The sequence below is a fragment of the Neolamprologus multifasciatus genome, chromosome 3, assembly GCF_963576455.1.
Source record: "Neolamprologus multifasciatus chromosome 3, fNeoMul1.2, whole genome shotgun sequence".
NCBI lineage: Eukaryota > Metazoa > Chordata > Actinopteri > Cichliformes > Cichlidae > Neolamprologus > Neolamprologus multifasciatus.
Genome location: NC_140441.1, coordinates 43745964 through 43758664, shown reverse-complemented (window position 1 = coordinate 43758664; position 12701 = coordinate 43745964). Strand labels below are relative to the sequence as shown.

The window sequence follows — 12701 nt, the reverse complement described above, 5'->3', positions numbered from 1 at the left end:
TGTATGTGCATGTGTGTGCATGTGTTTTATGTGTATAGATTTTTTTTTTATATTCTTAAAGTACCATGACAAGACCTTTCTTTTGCCCTTCTGGTTCTAGTTTATTAGGACGGATATTAGACCCCATATGTCAAATCAAGTGATTTATGACCTAGAAAGTAATAAAGGAAGTAATAAAACATATGGTAGCCATAAAAACATGATATTAATAAACAATATAATATTAATATAATTATTATATTTCATAACTCTTTGGTTTTCAATTTTTTTCCAAAAATATGATCAAGCAAAAATATACAATTTTTATCATCAAAAGCAATTTTCTCATTTCAAGCCAAAAAACAAGTTTTTACTTTTTTTTATGGCCAAAAAATGCCATCTGTTCGACCCATGCTGTGTGTGAAAATGTGTTAAACCATAGTAAAAGTGCTTTTTTGAACTTGTGCTTTTGTAACAGTGAGGATGGCGACAGTTACAGGCTGCATGCCCCGAGGGAACAGTTTATTACATTTTATTTGCATTTGTTTAAATCGAACTAGGAAATTCAGAGTCCGATTCACAAACTCTCGTAATCCCAAACAACCCCCAAGCATAAGCTGACTGCGGCTCCCATCTAACCCAAACCCTTAGGCGAGTCCTTAGGCAACGGCGTTCTCCTGAAAAAAATCCCTCCAGCTTCGTGCAAGCTCCCGGCACTCCTAATCCAGAATCCAGTGCGCAGCGTAAATTCCCTCTCTTACTCGCTGGGTCAGCTAGCAAATAGTGATGTGTCGGTCGCGAACGAAATGGCTCTTAGAGCCGGTTCTTGAACGACGCCAGCTGGCTGCTCATCGCGAGCTGTGGGTTTTTTTTTTTCTTTCTCTCACCCTCTCTCTCGCACTTTTTTTCTGCTTCAGTTCGCATGCAAGCCTTGTGCTTTACACTGGGCAGAGGGGGGCGGGGCAGTAGTTACACTCAGTAGCACAGGAACAGAGCCAGAGGAAGAGAGAAAGAAAGAGAGCCAGTATTCAGAAAGTTTATTCATGCAGGCCCATATGACAGAGGATTTGCATCTTTTTTTTGTTTTCATATTTTAATTTGTATTTAATTGTGTTGTGGTTTGCAGTGTTTTGTGTTGTTTCACTTTAAATTGGTTTAAAAGGAAAAAGCTGAAAATTTAAATAGTTAATAGAACTGTAACTAGTTGGTTTTTGTATTATATGATTTATTTATTACATTTGATGTGGAGTGAATAAATAAAAGTATATTTACGGTGGCCCCTAGAGACAAAGCACGTACAAACTTCAAAACACGTACAAAACACAACAGAAGTGCTCCAGGATGCTAGGCGCAGTGTTGAACTTTTGTTACCCAGTGGCTACACAAGCCAGCAAGTACCAACGACCGGATTTGGTGTGTGGTAGTAACATTTAAATGAACATTGTTTTTTAAATTATTTGAATATATATGAGTGCTTGTGTATAAATACACAAACCATACACATAGGCTTCCAACTGTTTTGGAACAGAGCTATCTATTGACAGAATGGTCAAAAGGAAAATGCAAAAATGTAGTTAGACAGGAAGATTAACGCTTACTGATTGATATGCACAGAGGGAAAGCGATCTGGCTGGAGACAGGAGTCTTGTGCAAGCTCCCAAGCAGTCCGAACCTCCGTCCGAGATGGTAAAATCGGACCTGTTGCCGATTGGCTGTGTCGGTCTGCTGGGCCCGACCCGTGATATGTGATTGGTAGCGGCTGAAGGTAGGCACGCCTACAGCACGGCTAAAGGTATGCCTACAGGAATGGTCTCGGAGGCGGAGTTGGTCTCGGGCGCAAAGTTTCGAAAAGAGGTAGGCAGCATTTTGCTAGTAGTGATGGGATTTCCGGCTCTTTTTAGAGAACCGGCTCTTTCGGCTCGCCTCACTTAAAAAAACTCTTTCAGCTCCGAACCGGATCTTCAGGTTGTTTTGTTGCTTTAATTAATTTATTATTAACAATAATATAAAATTATGCACAAAAGGAATTACTAATGTAAAAAAAAAAGCTGGTTTTATTTATATATGGCTTGAAATGAGAAAATTGCTTTTGATGATAAAAATTGGATATTTTTGCATGATCATATTTTTTGAAAAAATTTAAAATTAAAGAGTTATTAAATGTCATAATTATATTAATATTATATTGTTTATTAATATCTGGCTACCCTATGTTTTATTACATACTTTATTACTTCCTAGGTCATAAATCATTTTTTTGGGATCATAAATCACTGGGTTTGGGTCTAATATCCGTCCTTTTATTTCCCACTCCCACTTTTTTTTAATTGGTTGCCTTGTGGTTCCAAGCATTGTCACCATTCTTTGCATTTTATTATTATCTCATAACACTTCTTTAATCAGCCACCATCTCTCCTATGGACTTTTCAATGTCTGCGATTCCATATTGGATTCTTGATGAATGTGGGTTGTTGTTATTCAGCCTGGTCCCCCTTTTACCTTTGAGCACCTGCCCCCTCAAACATCACTGCATAGCCGTGCCTTGAGGTAACTCTTGTAAAATGATACAATATAAATAAAATTGAGTAAATTGAACAGTGGGGAGGAAGAACTCCCTTCTAAAAGCAAAAGACCTTAAGTCGAAACAGGCTCAGGGAGGGCCTACTATGTACCGTGACTATTGTGGTTGATCAGGAGAGAAAAGAGGAACATAGAGACTATGACCAGTAAACAGGGCTAAACACACGCTACTGGAGAGTGTATAATAAGGTGCATCAGCTTTGCAGTGATATTTTCTGCCTGCTATCCAAAGCATGAAATTAAACATTATAATGTAATGTAAATGACTACGGCAGACCCAGTGGCATTTTGATCATTTTCATTAATACTTTGAGGGTTGCTGTCCACAATACACACAGAGCTCTCCCGCTGCCAGCTCTACATAACAACCACAACAACAACATTCGCCAAAAACTCAGAACTTTTAAGCCGGCGAGGCGTGATTGCAGATGCCGCTCAGGTGGGTCAATCGCACCTGCAGCAGCACCGGAAAACCACACACGCCACATGTAACTTATACTGAAACATCCTTTTTAGATCACTGAATGCTTTCTGCTTTGTAACTGATTTGTACATTACTGAAGGCTTTACAAACTAAGACATCTCTTATTACTGCCTAATTCAGCAGATCCCTAGTTTGAAACTTGCAGTTATGAGAATTTAAGTGGGTGATGCAATTCACTGCTAGTACATTACTAAGCTTAAAGACCCTGGGATCTTCTGAGAACAAATTCTTTTCATTTGAATGATGTTTTGCATTTAGCAGTTATGCAGCACCAGAGCACTCTCCCTCTCCATTACACAAAGTGATGGGCTGTACAAATAGTGCTGTTGACAGGGTACCTCTCCCTCTTTGTGCGCGTTCAGTGCTCACTGTACGAATGTATGAGCTGCTCTCAGAGAAATACCAAAAAAAAGAATGAAAGTGCTCCTTCGGGAACCCGGCTGTCCTGCAAGTGTCACTAACACTGTGAAAGAGTCCCTCCAGGCTTTGTTGTGCATAGCATGCACTCTCCTCGCTGATTCTCATATCAGCGAAACTGCTCCCAGGCCATTCATTAAAATATGTACTTGAATGCCCCCTGCTGGTGGCCTACACACTATGCCCATCAAACTCTGGCAATCATCTGACCCAAGCGAACTATTTTCCTGCCCTCGATCTGATCTGTGTAAACAAACATCCCCTTGGTAATACTGTGAAGGTCTTGTTAGTCTTGTTGGATGAGAAGTAAAAGGGCTTGGAGTGAATCCCCACACATGAATAATTGAACAACCTTGAATATGTTGTCTTCCAGTTTGCGCAAAAAACAAAAAAAAACAACAAACTTTCAATCTGTATCCACCCACCGGCTCGCGACCTTTCTTCCAGTATGAGCAACTTTGAAGTGAGGTTTATTTTCCTCTGTGCCCTTGTGTTCATGCTCTCCTTCAGTGCCTAAGCCCCTCATGTGTGCCTGACTACCATCAGCCGCCTCCAATTCTTTTCTCTGCTATTTTGGCACATTAGGTTTAGAGGCGAGTTGCTGCAACATCACTGGTAAACAAACAGTCTGTCTGCTGCACTATCCCCAAGGCTGGGGGCTCATCATGATTATTCATGAGGACTAAAGCCTTAACCCAAATAGGCGCCTGACAAACACACTCATCGTGTCGCCTCTATCAAACTTTGGAAAGGAAGAAAGATGGAAGAGCGGCAAGAATGAGGGTCAACAAAATAGATGAGACCTATCAAAAAAATCAGTTAGGAGCCTATGTGAATACATGAAAAATTAACCTTACAATATAAAGTCCCCTGAGGCAATTGTTGTTGTGAACTGAATCTCTTCTGCTTGTCCATCTCAGAGGCGTGGCTGTGCTGGACCCTATCCCAGCTGTGACTGAGCGAAAAAGTGGGGTACACCCTGGACACGTTGCCATTGTGTTGCATTATAGAGTTATAATTCTCAATGTGAATGGAGACTGGGACATAAAACTCCATGCATAGACTCACCTGTCAAATTTGAAAGTGCTTTAAATGGGTCAGTGACTTTGTAGCAAAATAAAATGTAGCAGTATGTCCACCAAAGTTCAAACTGCATGCATATGTGCTTGATAGTGCGTTCATGCTCACCTCGAGTTTCCTTTTACGGCAGGGGTGTCGAACTCCAGGCCTCGAGGGCTGGTGTCCTGCAGGTTTTAGATCTCACCCTGGTACAACACACCTGGATCAAATGATTGGTTCATTACCAGGACTCTGGAGAACTTAAAAAAACAACTTGAGGAGGTAATTTAGCCATTTAAATCAGCTGTGTTGGATCAAGGACACATCTAAAACCTACAGGACACCGGCCCTCGAGGCCTGGAGTTCGACACCCCTGTTTTACGCGGTGTTTAGAGTGCTTTTTAATGCACTTAAGTTTGTAAGCCAGCTTCAAGTTGTAGTTAGTTGCACCAAATCAAAAGTTGTTCATTATGAAAAAAGAGCTCATTTAATAATAATGTATTTTTTAAATAGATATAACTGTCGAAAAGAAATGTTTTCCTTCTGAAATGTAAATAAAAGTATGCTTTGGTTTTTCCAACAATGCTTAACAGCCTCAGTGTGTAATAACTCCCTGTTGTAAACTTCAGATTACTGAGATTGTGCCTCGGATAACATCTCAATAGCTTGAGGAGAAGCAGCCCTCTCTGGCTGACTGTACTCTGCACCAAGTGCTAAACTTAACTCAGCTTAAATTCAGATGTCTCAACAAAAGCTGCGAGAATGCGAGAACATTTTGGTGAAAAGCCTTGAACATGCTTTTACACATGAAAAAAGAAACTGGGTTAAAGCTTCTGTCTGATGGTTTTAGTCAGTGAGAGTAGCTGCTGCTAAGCTTTCAGCAGCACCGAGCTGCCTGAGTCAAAAATGTTTAAAGAGGTTCATTAATGACAGACATCAAAGTCTGACAGTGAGCAGCCTCATCAAAGCAGAAACAAGAAGGATCTGTGCTCCACCTCATGAAACAAACCCCCTCCTAATGAGGAAGAGCCAACATGTCTGCTCCGCTTACTGCAAAACGGAGTCATTTCCCTCCTCACTTTTCCAGCCCTTTAAGGCAGTGACAGAGAAATGTGAACAGGTGGAGTCACAGGGCTGGGGGGGGGCAGAGAAAATGGCAGGCTGATCAATTAGCTCCACCTTGTCAGATGTGCACTGAAAAAAGAGGAGGAGGAGAGAGGAAATGAAAAGGAGCTTGAACTGTGTGTGTGACATAAAGAGACGGAAAAGTGATGCAAGGTTTAATTTCATGTAGAATGAAGCTGATTCGCTGATGGGAAGCAGACAGAGTGACAACACATCTTCAAATACCAGGCTGTAAGTGGAAATGTCATTCACAGGAGCACGGTGGAAGATATAGGCAATTTGACTGTCACAACTCTCATAATGGAGCCACATTTCACCTATAACACAAACTCAAACTCACAAGTTTGTGTGTGCATGTGTTTGTCTGCTCAAATAAATGAAAAAGGAACATTTTTATAGCATCAGGTCGATTAAACTTCTGAGATCCGGTCAGTCACTTTCAGCTGACTGCAACAGGTGCAGTAAAGGGGCAACAATGAGACATCCCTGCAAAACAGGAATAGCTTAGAGGTGGATGCTGCTGACGTTTTCCCTCCTTCCCTCATGGCTCCTTTTTTACTAGTTTTGCATTTGGCTTGGGTCAGTATTACTACTGGTAGCATGATGCAATACCTGGCCCCTACAGAGGTTGAACGGGTAGTCCAACTCCTCTGGAATGACACATGTATCATTGCCAGAAGGTTTGCATCTCCCAGTACGGTCTCAAGATTCCTTGGGAAGAGCTGGATCACCTTAAACCTCCGGGATCTTATGGTGATGATCATTCTTCTCACTCCCAGCTTGTCACAGTTGGATGGTTTGTCAGGAGTCCTTGTCTTTTCAGTGGCAGTTTTGAGCTTGCAGGGCAGCATATGTTTATATGAGAAAGTATAAAAATGAACCATAAACCACATGTCAGGCTTGACCACTTTACTCAAAAAACGTTTATTTTTGCAGCAATTTATATTTGGCTTTATATAGTTTGATGTGGGACCTTTCTGCCTGTAGGAAATGGGAGAACAGAGCAACAACAGAGCAAGCGCACAAGAAAAAATATCACATAAATTAGCAGAGTTAGAAGACCCGGTGGCTAGCTAAAGCAACTTAAGCTTGACTTTATGGCCTTTTTCAAAAAAAAAAAATTGCATTGCCAACCATTTTTATGGATTTTACGGATGACCCCAGATTTATATGCCGTCTCCTCTAAAGCACTACTGGAGAGTCTGAATGATATCAAAGTGTGTATGCTGCATCTCTCTTGGACCTGGGCCCTCTGTTATGTTAAACCAACAGTGACTAAACTTGGTGTAAAACTGAATGGTTTTTATATATACTAGATTAACAAAAGTGATGCTATTAAAGCTAGTTACTTGAGGCTTTTATCCAAGATCAAATCCACCTCATCTTTTCAAATCTTTGAGCGTCTCATTCATGCTTTTATCACAACACAGGCTAATGTAATGTAACACATTCTGTGTTGGCCTTAGCAAAGCCTGCCTTGCTTGCCTACAGTTAGGAGCACGTTTCCTCTGCCCTTGCCTCCCTCCACTGGCTCCCTGTTTGTTTTTAGGATTAATAATTTGGTTTTAAAACCTTTAATGGATCAGCACCACCATACATATCTGAGCTACGAATGATAGCTTTGCCCATGTTAGAGGGCCCCATCATTGTCAGTTTTTAAAGTGCGACATAAAAAGAATTTTTATTCCAAAGCTTTTAACTCAAATGTAAGTGGTGTGTTTTTACCGTCTAATTATTATTGTCATTATTGTTGTTGTTGTTATTGTATGATGTTTTGGTGCCTTGTACAGCACTTTGCTAAACTTGGTTAAAAAAGTGCTTTATAAATAAAAATGATTTGGATTGCCTGACTTAGTAATAAGCCCACTGATTTCCTTACATAAGAGGTTTATGTCTGGCTTATGGGACCACATTTTTTTTTGTGATTGGTAAAGTTTCTGCACTACAATACTTTATTCAGTTCAGAAATAACACTCTTCGCACTGACTTTAAACAGCTCACAATCAGTTTTATATTTGTTGAATTGTTGAAACATAATCCAGCATTAAAACTTGGTTCAACCTAAAAAAGGGCTTTCAGCCCTCCAAACTGCCATCATATATAGGATTTACGTATAAACGACTCTAAGCTGTAAATCGGTTAATTTACTGAGCTGCATGCACTGTTGAGACAAAAAAAAGCAACCTCAGTGATCAATGACCATAATCTGTCTTTTGAGTTTCAAATTAAGAACAAAATATGAAATACATTTTACAATCTTGGGTCTCCCATATACATCCTTTCTTATTTTTCTTTTTTTCTTTATCAAGCTGGCTTGATCATTGTAATACTTTGCTCTCAGACCTCCACAAGAACTTTAAATTAATCATTTAAAAATTGCTCTTATTATTCTGCTAATGCTGTTCTTTTTGTTGAAAAACTCAGAATTTTGACTGTATAAACTATCCAAGACATTTTTATTATTAGTAGTAGTATAAGAATCAAATAGTACAACACGGCAGAGCATGCTGGTGAGGAATCCTTCTAAAGAGTTACTGACAGACCTGAATGAGACTCTAATACCAAAGAAGTACTAATTTTATGGCGTTTTATACACTACAAAATAAATAAAATATACGCCTATGTGTTTGCTACTTAAACGGTTAACTAAGCGATGAGTAACCTTCTGTTTGATAAGGGTTTTAAAAAAACTGTCCTTGCTCTCCTGTGCATTTTTCACCTTTAACTTCAACTCAACCGAACTATATTATGTCGTCAAACGCTTTAATAAACACGATTGGCCATCTGCGAGAGTGGGTCTTTTTACTTGTCAGTGATTGGTGCGAATCCCACGCTGCTGACAGCAGGATTGTACGTCCCGTCAGCGTGTTTTACAAGGAGGTTTGAACTGCACAGCTAATTATTCTGAAAATGGCGAGCTGGTGTGTACGAGCAGTTAGACAGAGCTACTCTTTTGTAGCTTCGCCTGCGCTAATAAGGTAAGGAGTATTTATTGGTGAGTTACGTCCCCTAACATCGGCGTTTTTACAGTAACGGCAGGCTTTCATTGGTCAGGTGGTGGCTAGCAGAGTTAGCTTTTGCAGGGTTAAATAGTCCCTACAGTTATCATTAACGTGGAAATCCAGATCAAAGAAACGCTTAAATACGTATGTTTGATAATATAGTGGGTCAAACTGAAGCCCAATCACCGTATAGGCGTGAAATCCCTAGAAACTGGAGGATGATGACATAACCTGACGTATCCTGAAAGTAGTCCATGCTACAGTAAATATACAGGGGTCTGTTACACACGCTGTTGTGGACGTGGGATTTTAAAAATTGTATTTATTTGATCTCTTTAATGTACTAAACCGTCTTCTGTGTTTCTATGTGGGACTTGACGCAATGCGTATGGACCAAACTAATTTCATATATGTAGATACCTTCCTTACACAAGCCCCTCTTGTTTAACTACACCTTCGTGTTACATTAAATAATGTAATGTCAAGATTAGCGTCAGGTCTCCAAACTTTCCTCGTGGCTAGAGAAAGATGCACATATCCCGCGAAATGGGCTGTTACAATGAGTTTAACAAAATAAGGCTGACATATATGATATACTAGGCATTTATCATTGAGTGGCAGAAATTCTAAGTTGATCCTCTACCAGTTGTTAATGTGTCTTATGTATTTAGTACATATACAATGACTTTAAACGCCTTGCTGAGGAATATTAAAATTGTGTTCATAACGGGACACTGAATGTGTCATTTTCATACCCTTGTTTGCTATGAGGAAACATTTGTATTAGCTCTTTTTCAGGTTTCTGTTATCAAAGTGCTTAGAGTAACACAAGTTATGGACTAAGAAATATTTTAGCACTGTACATTAGGGCTGCCACAAACGATTATTTTGATAGTCGACTAGTCACCGATTATTTTTGCGATTAGTCGACTAATCAGATCATGCTCTCTGTGTGGTGCATATATGGTAAAATTTGCTAAAATTTAAAAGTGTTCTTGCCACCCAGGGGGTCTCCACGATTGTTGTGCATGGCCACCCAGCAGAAGAATGGCCACAGGTCAGAGGAGGAGGCTGAGAAGCCAGAACCAAGCCCAACAGAGAAATCCCTAATGGAGGAGAAAACCCAGCTGGAGGATCAGCTCAAGGACATGACAGTAAGTCAGTGTGGGCTGCAGATCAGCCTCCAGTTCAGTGGTTACCAAAGTTACACTGATCTGGTATAAACATTACCATGTCGATACCTTTTTCTGTACTTCAGCTTTTGTCAAGTTAGCTGTTCTTTTTGAAGTTAGTGTTCTTCACAGAGCAGCACATACATTTATAATCTATCACTCAAAATAAAAGGCTTGGATTCTCCAGTGGGCATGTGATTAAAGTATTTGGCCCTTTTTGAGCTCAAATGAGTTTTAGTCTTAGTGATAGACTATAGCCTTTATAAAGGGGCTTAACAAATGTAAGTGCAGTTTTTAATCAGCAGTTTGTTTCCACCTTTGTTTCCAGGAAAAGTACAAGAGGGCTTTGGCAGACACAGAGAACCTCAGGACGAGAACTCAGAAGATGATAGAGGACGCTAAATTATATGGTAAGCGCTTGTTTCCATTTAGGCTTTCAGTTTGAACCTGTGGACGTTGGATCTGCTGGTGCAAGCCACTGCCTCGATGTTGTTTCAGCTGGTTCTATACCCTTTGTTTTTTGTTTTTGTAACCTCACACACTTTGTTGCTGCTGTTGCAGCCAGGTTGAAGACATGAGCACATGAACATAGCAATAGTTTAATGATATATCAGAGAAGTATTACAGAAGCTCAGAGATTCACAGGTTATACAGAGGGAAATTTGGCAACACTTTAAAGACTGTGAGACTTTCTATGAGCGGGAAAAAAGGATTTCTCTGCTTCTGGTTTTGACAACTTCTCCTCCTTCACCAATGCTGATGTGGAGGTTTTGTCTAAATGGAGATACTTCATCACTGCAGCACCTATTTACACCCTTATCACTAGTATAAACCATCAATGTGCAATGCGGTGAGTAAACAGGTGCCACGAGTGATGCAATGTTTGTTTTAGCCTTACCACCTAACAATCTGCTGTTGCATGTTCCTACCACTAGATGTCAGAAGAGGTCAACTTTAGCCTTGTTAGAAAAATGATTTTCTTATGTGATTTAATTCAGTTGTTTTTGTATAGTGACATCATATCTTTTAGACTTTGGTATTTGTTGCTAGGTTATAGTTAAAATGACTCAAGAAAATGCTGAGTAGTTTAAAAATGATACAAGGTTAGAGTTGATTGTTGATAGAAAAATGCAATATAATTGAAGGTGTAACCGGAATAATTATCCAACATCTTACCCTCACTAGGGATCCAGAGCTTCTGCAAGGACCTGCTGGAAGTTGCAGACATTTTAGAGAAGGCCACAGAGAGCGTGCCCAAGGAGGAGGTGACAAGCCAGAACCCTCACCTGAAGAACCTGTACGACGGCCTGGTGATGACCGAGGTCCAGATCCAGAAGGTGTTCACCAAGCACGGCCTCATCAAGCTCAACCCAGATGGCCAGAAATTTGACCCCTATGAGCATGAGGCCCTCTTCCACGCCCCTGTCGAGGGTAAAGAGCCTGGCACTGTTGCCGTAGTAACCAAAGTGGGCTACAAGCTTCATGGTCGTACCCTCAGACCAGCTTTGGTGGGTGTAGCCAAAGCTCTCTAGAACTGACACTGTAAGTCTGTAACAGAGCGGGATTAGTATTTCTTTCCTGACTGTTGGTTGACCTCAGGCTCAGCAGACTGCTTAAGGCACCCTGCCATCATCTTCTCACGTCTGTCCACACATCCCCTTCCTAAGGTGCCTCAAAGAGAAGGGGAGCCCAGCTGAACTTTGTATCTGGACAGTGTCCAACAGTTTTTAACAGATACACCATGTATCACACAGGATTTTTTTTTTCATTAGTCATGCAAGTTGTGATCTTTGTCTTTTGATCAAGGAAACAAGGACAGGTATTCATATACATAGTTCTCAGAACTATAAATAATAAGAAAAAGTATGAAGTGAGATCGTGAACCCCTGCTTGCAAGACTTTTTGGGCGGAGATGAGGTATAAAATATGTTCACAAAGTGGTTAATGTTGTTATCATTCCAGACTTCATTGTAAAATGCTCATATTAATAACCATATATTAGAATAATAATTAATTTCATTCTGTGAAAAAGTGAAAGAACAGCACAACAGGAAATGATAGGAAGGTTGACATTTGCTCTGTGCTGATAGCGGCTTTCTATCAGCCCTGTTAAAGTAATCCTGGTATTGTGGATGTGATCAGGTGGGGTAAGCCAACTTCAGCCAGTGTAACATCTCTCCCAGAGTTGTGGTTGACTGTGATGTGAGAGCTTTATCTGTCAAGTAGAAGAATTCTGTATATGGACCTTTTTGTCCAAATTGTCATTGCATCCAAATAAACTGATCAATTTTGAAATCATTATTGTGGTACTGTTTGGCTTTTATACACATCTTTAATGGACTGCATTTTAATGAAAGGTGCAGGTAGCTCATGCAACCAGTTCAGAGTCCCTAATCAGTTTACATTTGTAATTAATTAATTATTATTTTTTCTCTCAAGGATATAATTAGCAGTTGTGTCCATTCTAATATCTAATGCATTTACAAGCTTACTCTGGTATTAAAGAAACCTAAGGTCAGTTCTGGAGTTATAAAGCTGTCTGTACTTTTATTTGTTCCATAAACTGTAACTAAAAGATGTATATCACATGTGTCAAACTCCAGGCCTCGAGGGCCGGTGTCCTGCAGGTTTTAGATGTGTCCTTGATCCATCACAGCTGATTTAAATGGCTAAATGACCTCCTCAACATGTCTTGAAGTTCTGCAGAGGCCTGGTAATGAGCTAATCATTTTATTCAGGTGTGTTGACCCTAAAGGTGAGATCTAAAACCTGTAGGACACCGGCCCTCGAGGCCTGGAGTCCGACACCCCTGATGTATATGGTTCCCAGATCTGAAAAGTAGGTCACTGTGGAAGTCCCTTAAAGCTTTGTTTCCCGTGGCCA

General features: G+C 40.2%; 2 protein-coding genes across 2 annotated transcripts in view; one reads left to right on the top strand and one right to left on the bottom strand.

Annotated features, from left to right (window-relative positions):
• Positions 1–12701, bottom strand: part of LOC146523331 (uncharacterized) — a 265722-nt gene that overhangs the window by 224339 nt on the left and 28682 nt on the right. The window lies entirely within an intron of this gene.
• Positions 8465–12116, top strand: grpel1 (GrpE-like 1, mitochondrial). The gene is made up of 4 exons (XM_085154801.1): positions 8465–8622; positions 9653–9800; positions 10147–10228; positions 11004–12116. The coding sequence occupies exons 1-4, from the start codon at positions 8555–8557 to the stop codon at positions 11348–11350; spliced, it is 645 nt and encodes a 214-aa protein (XP_085010927.1). The 5' UTR covers positions 8465–8554; the 3' UTR covers positions 11351–12116.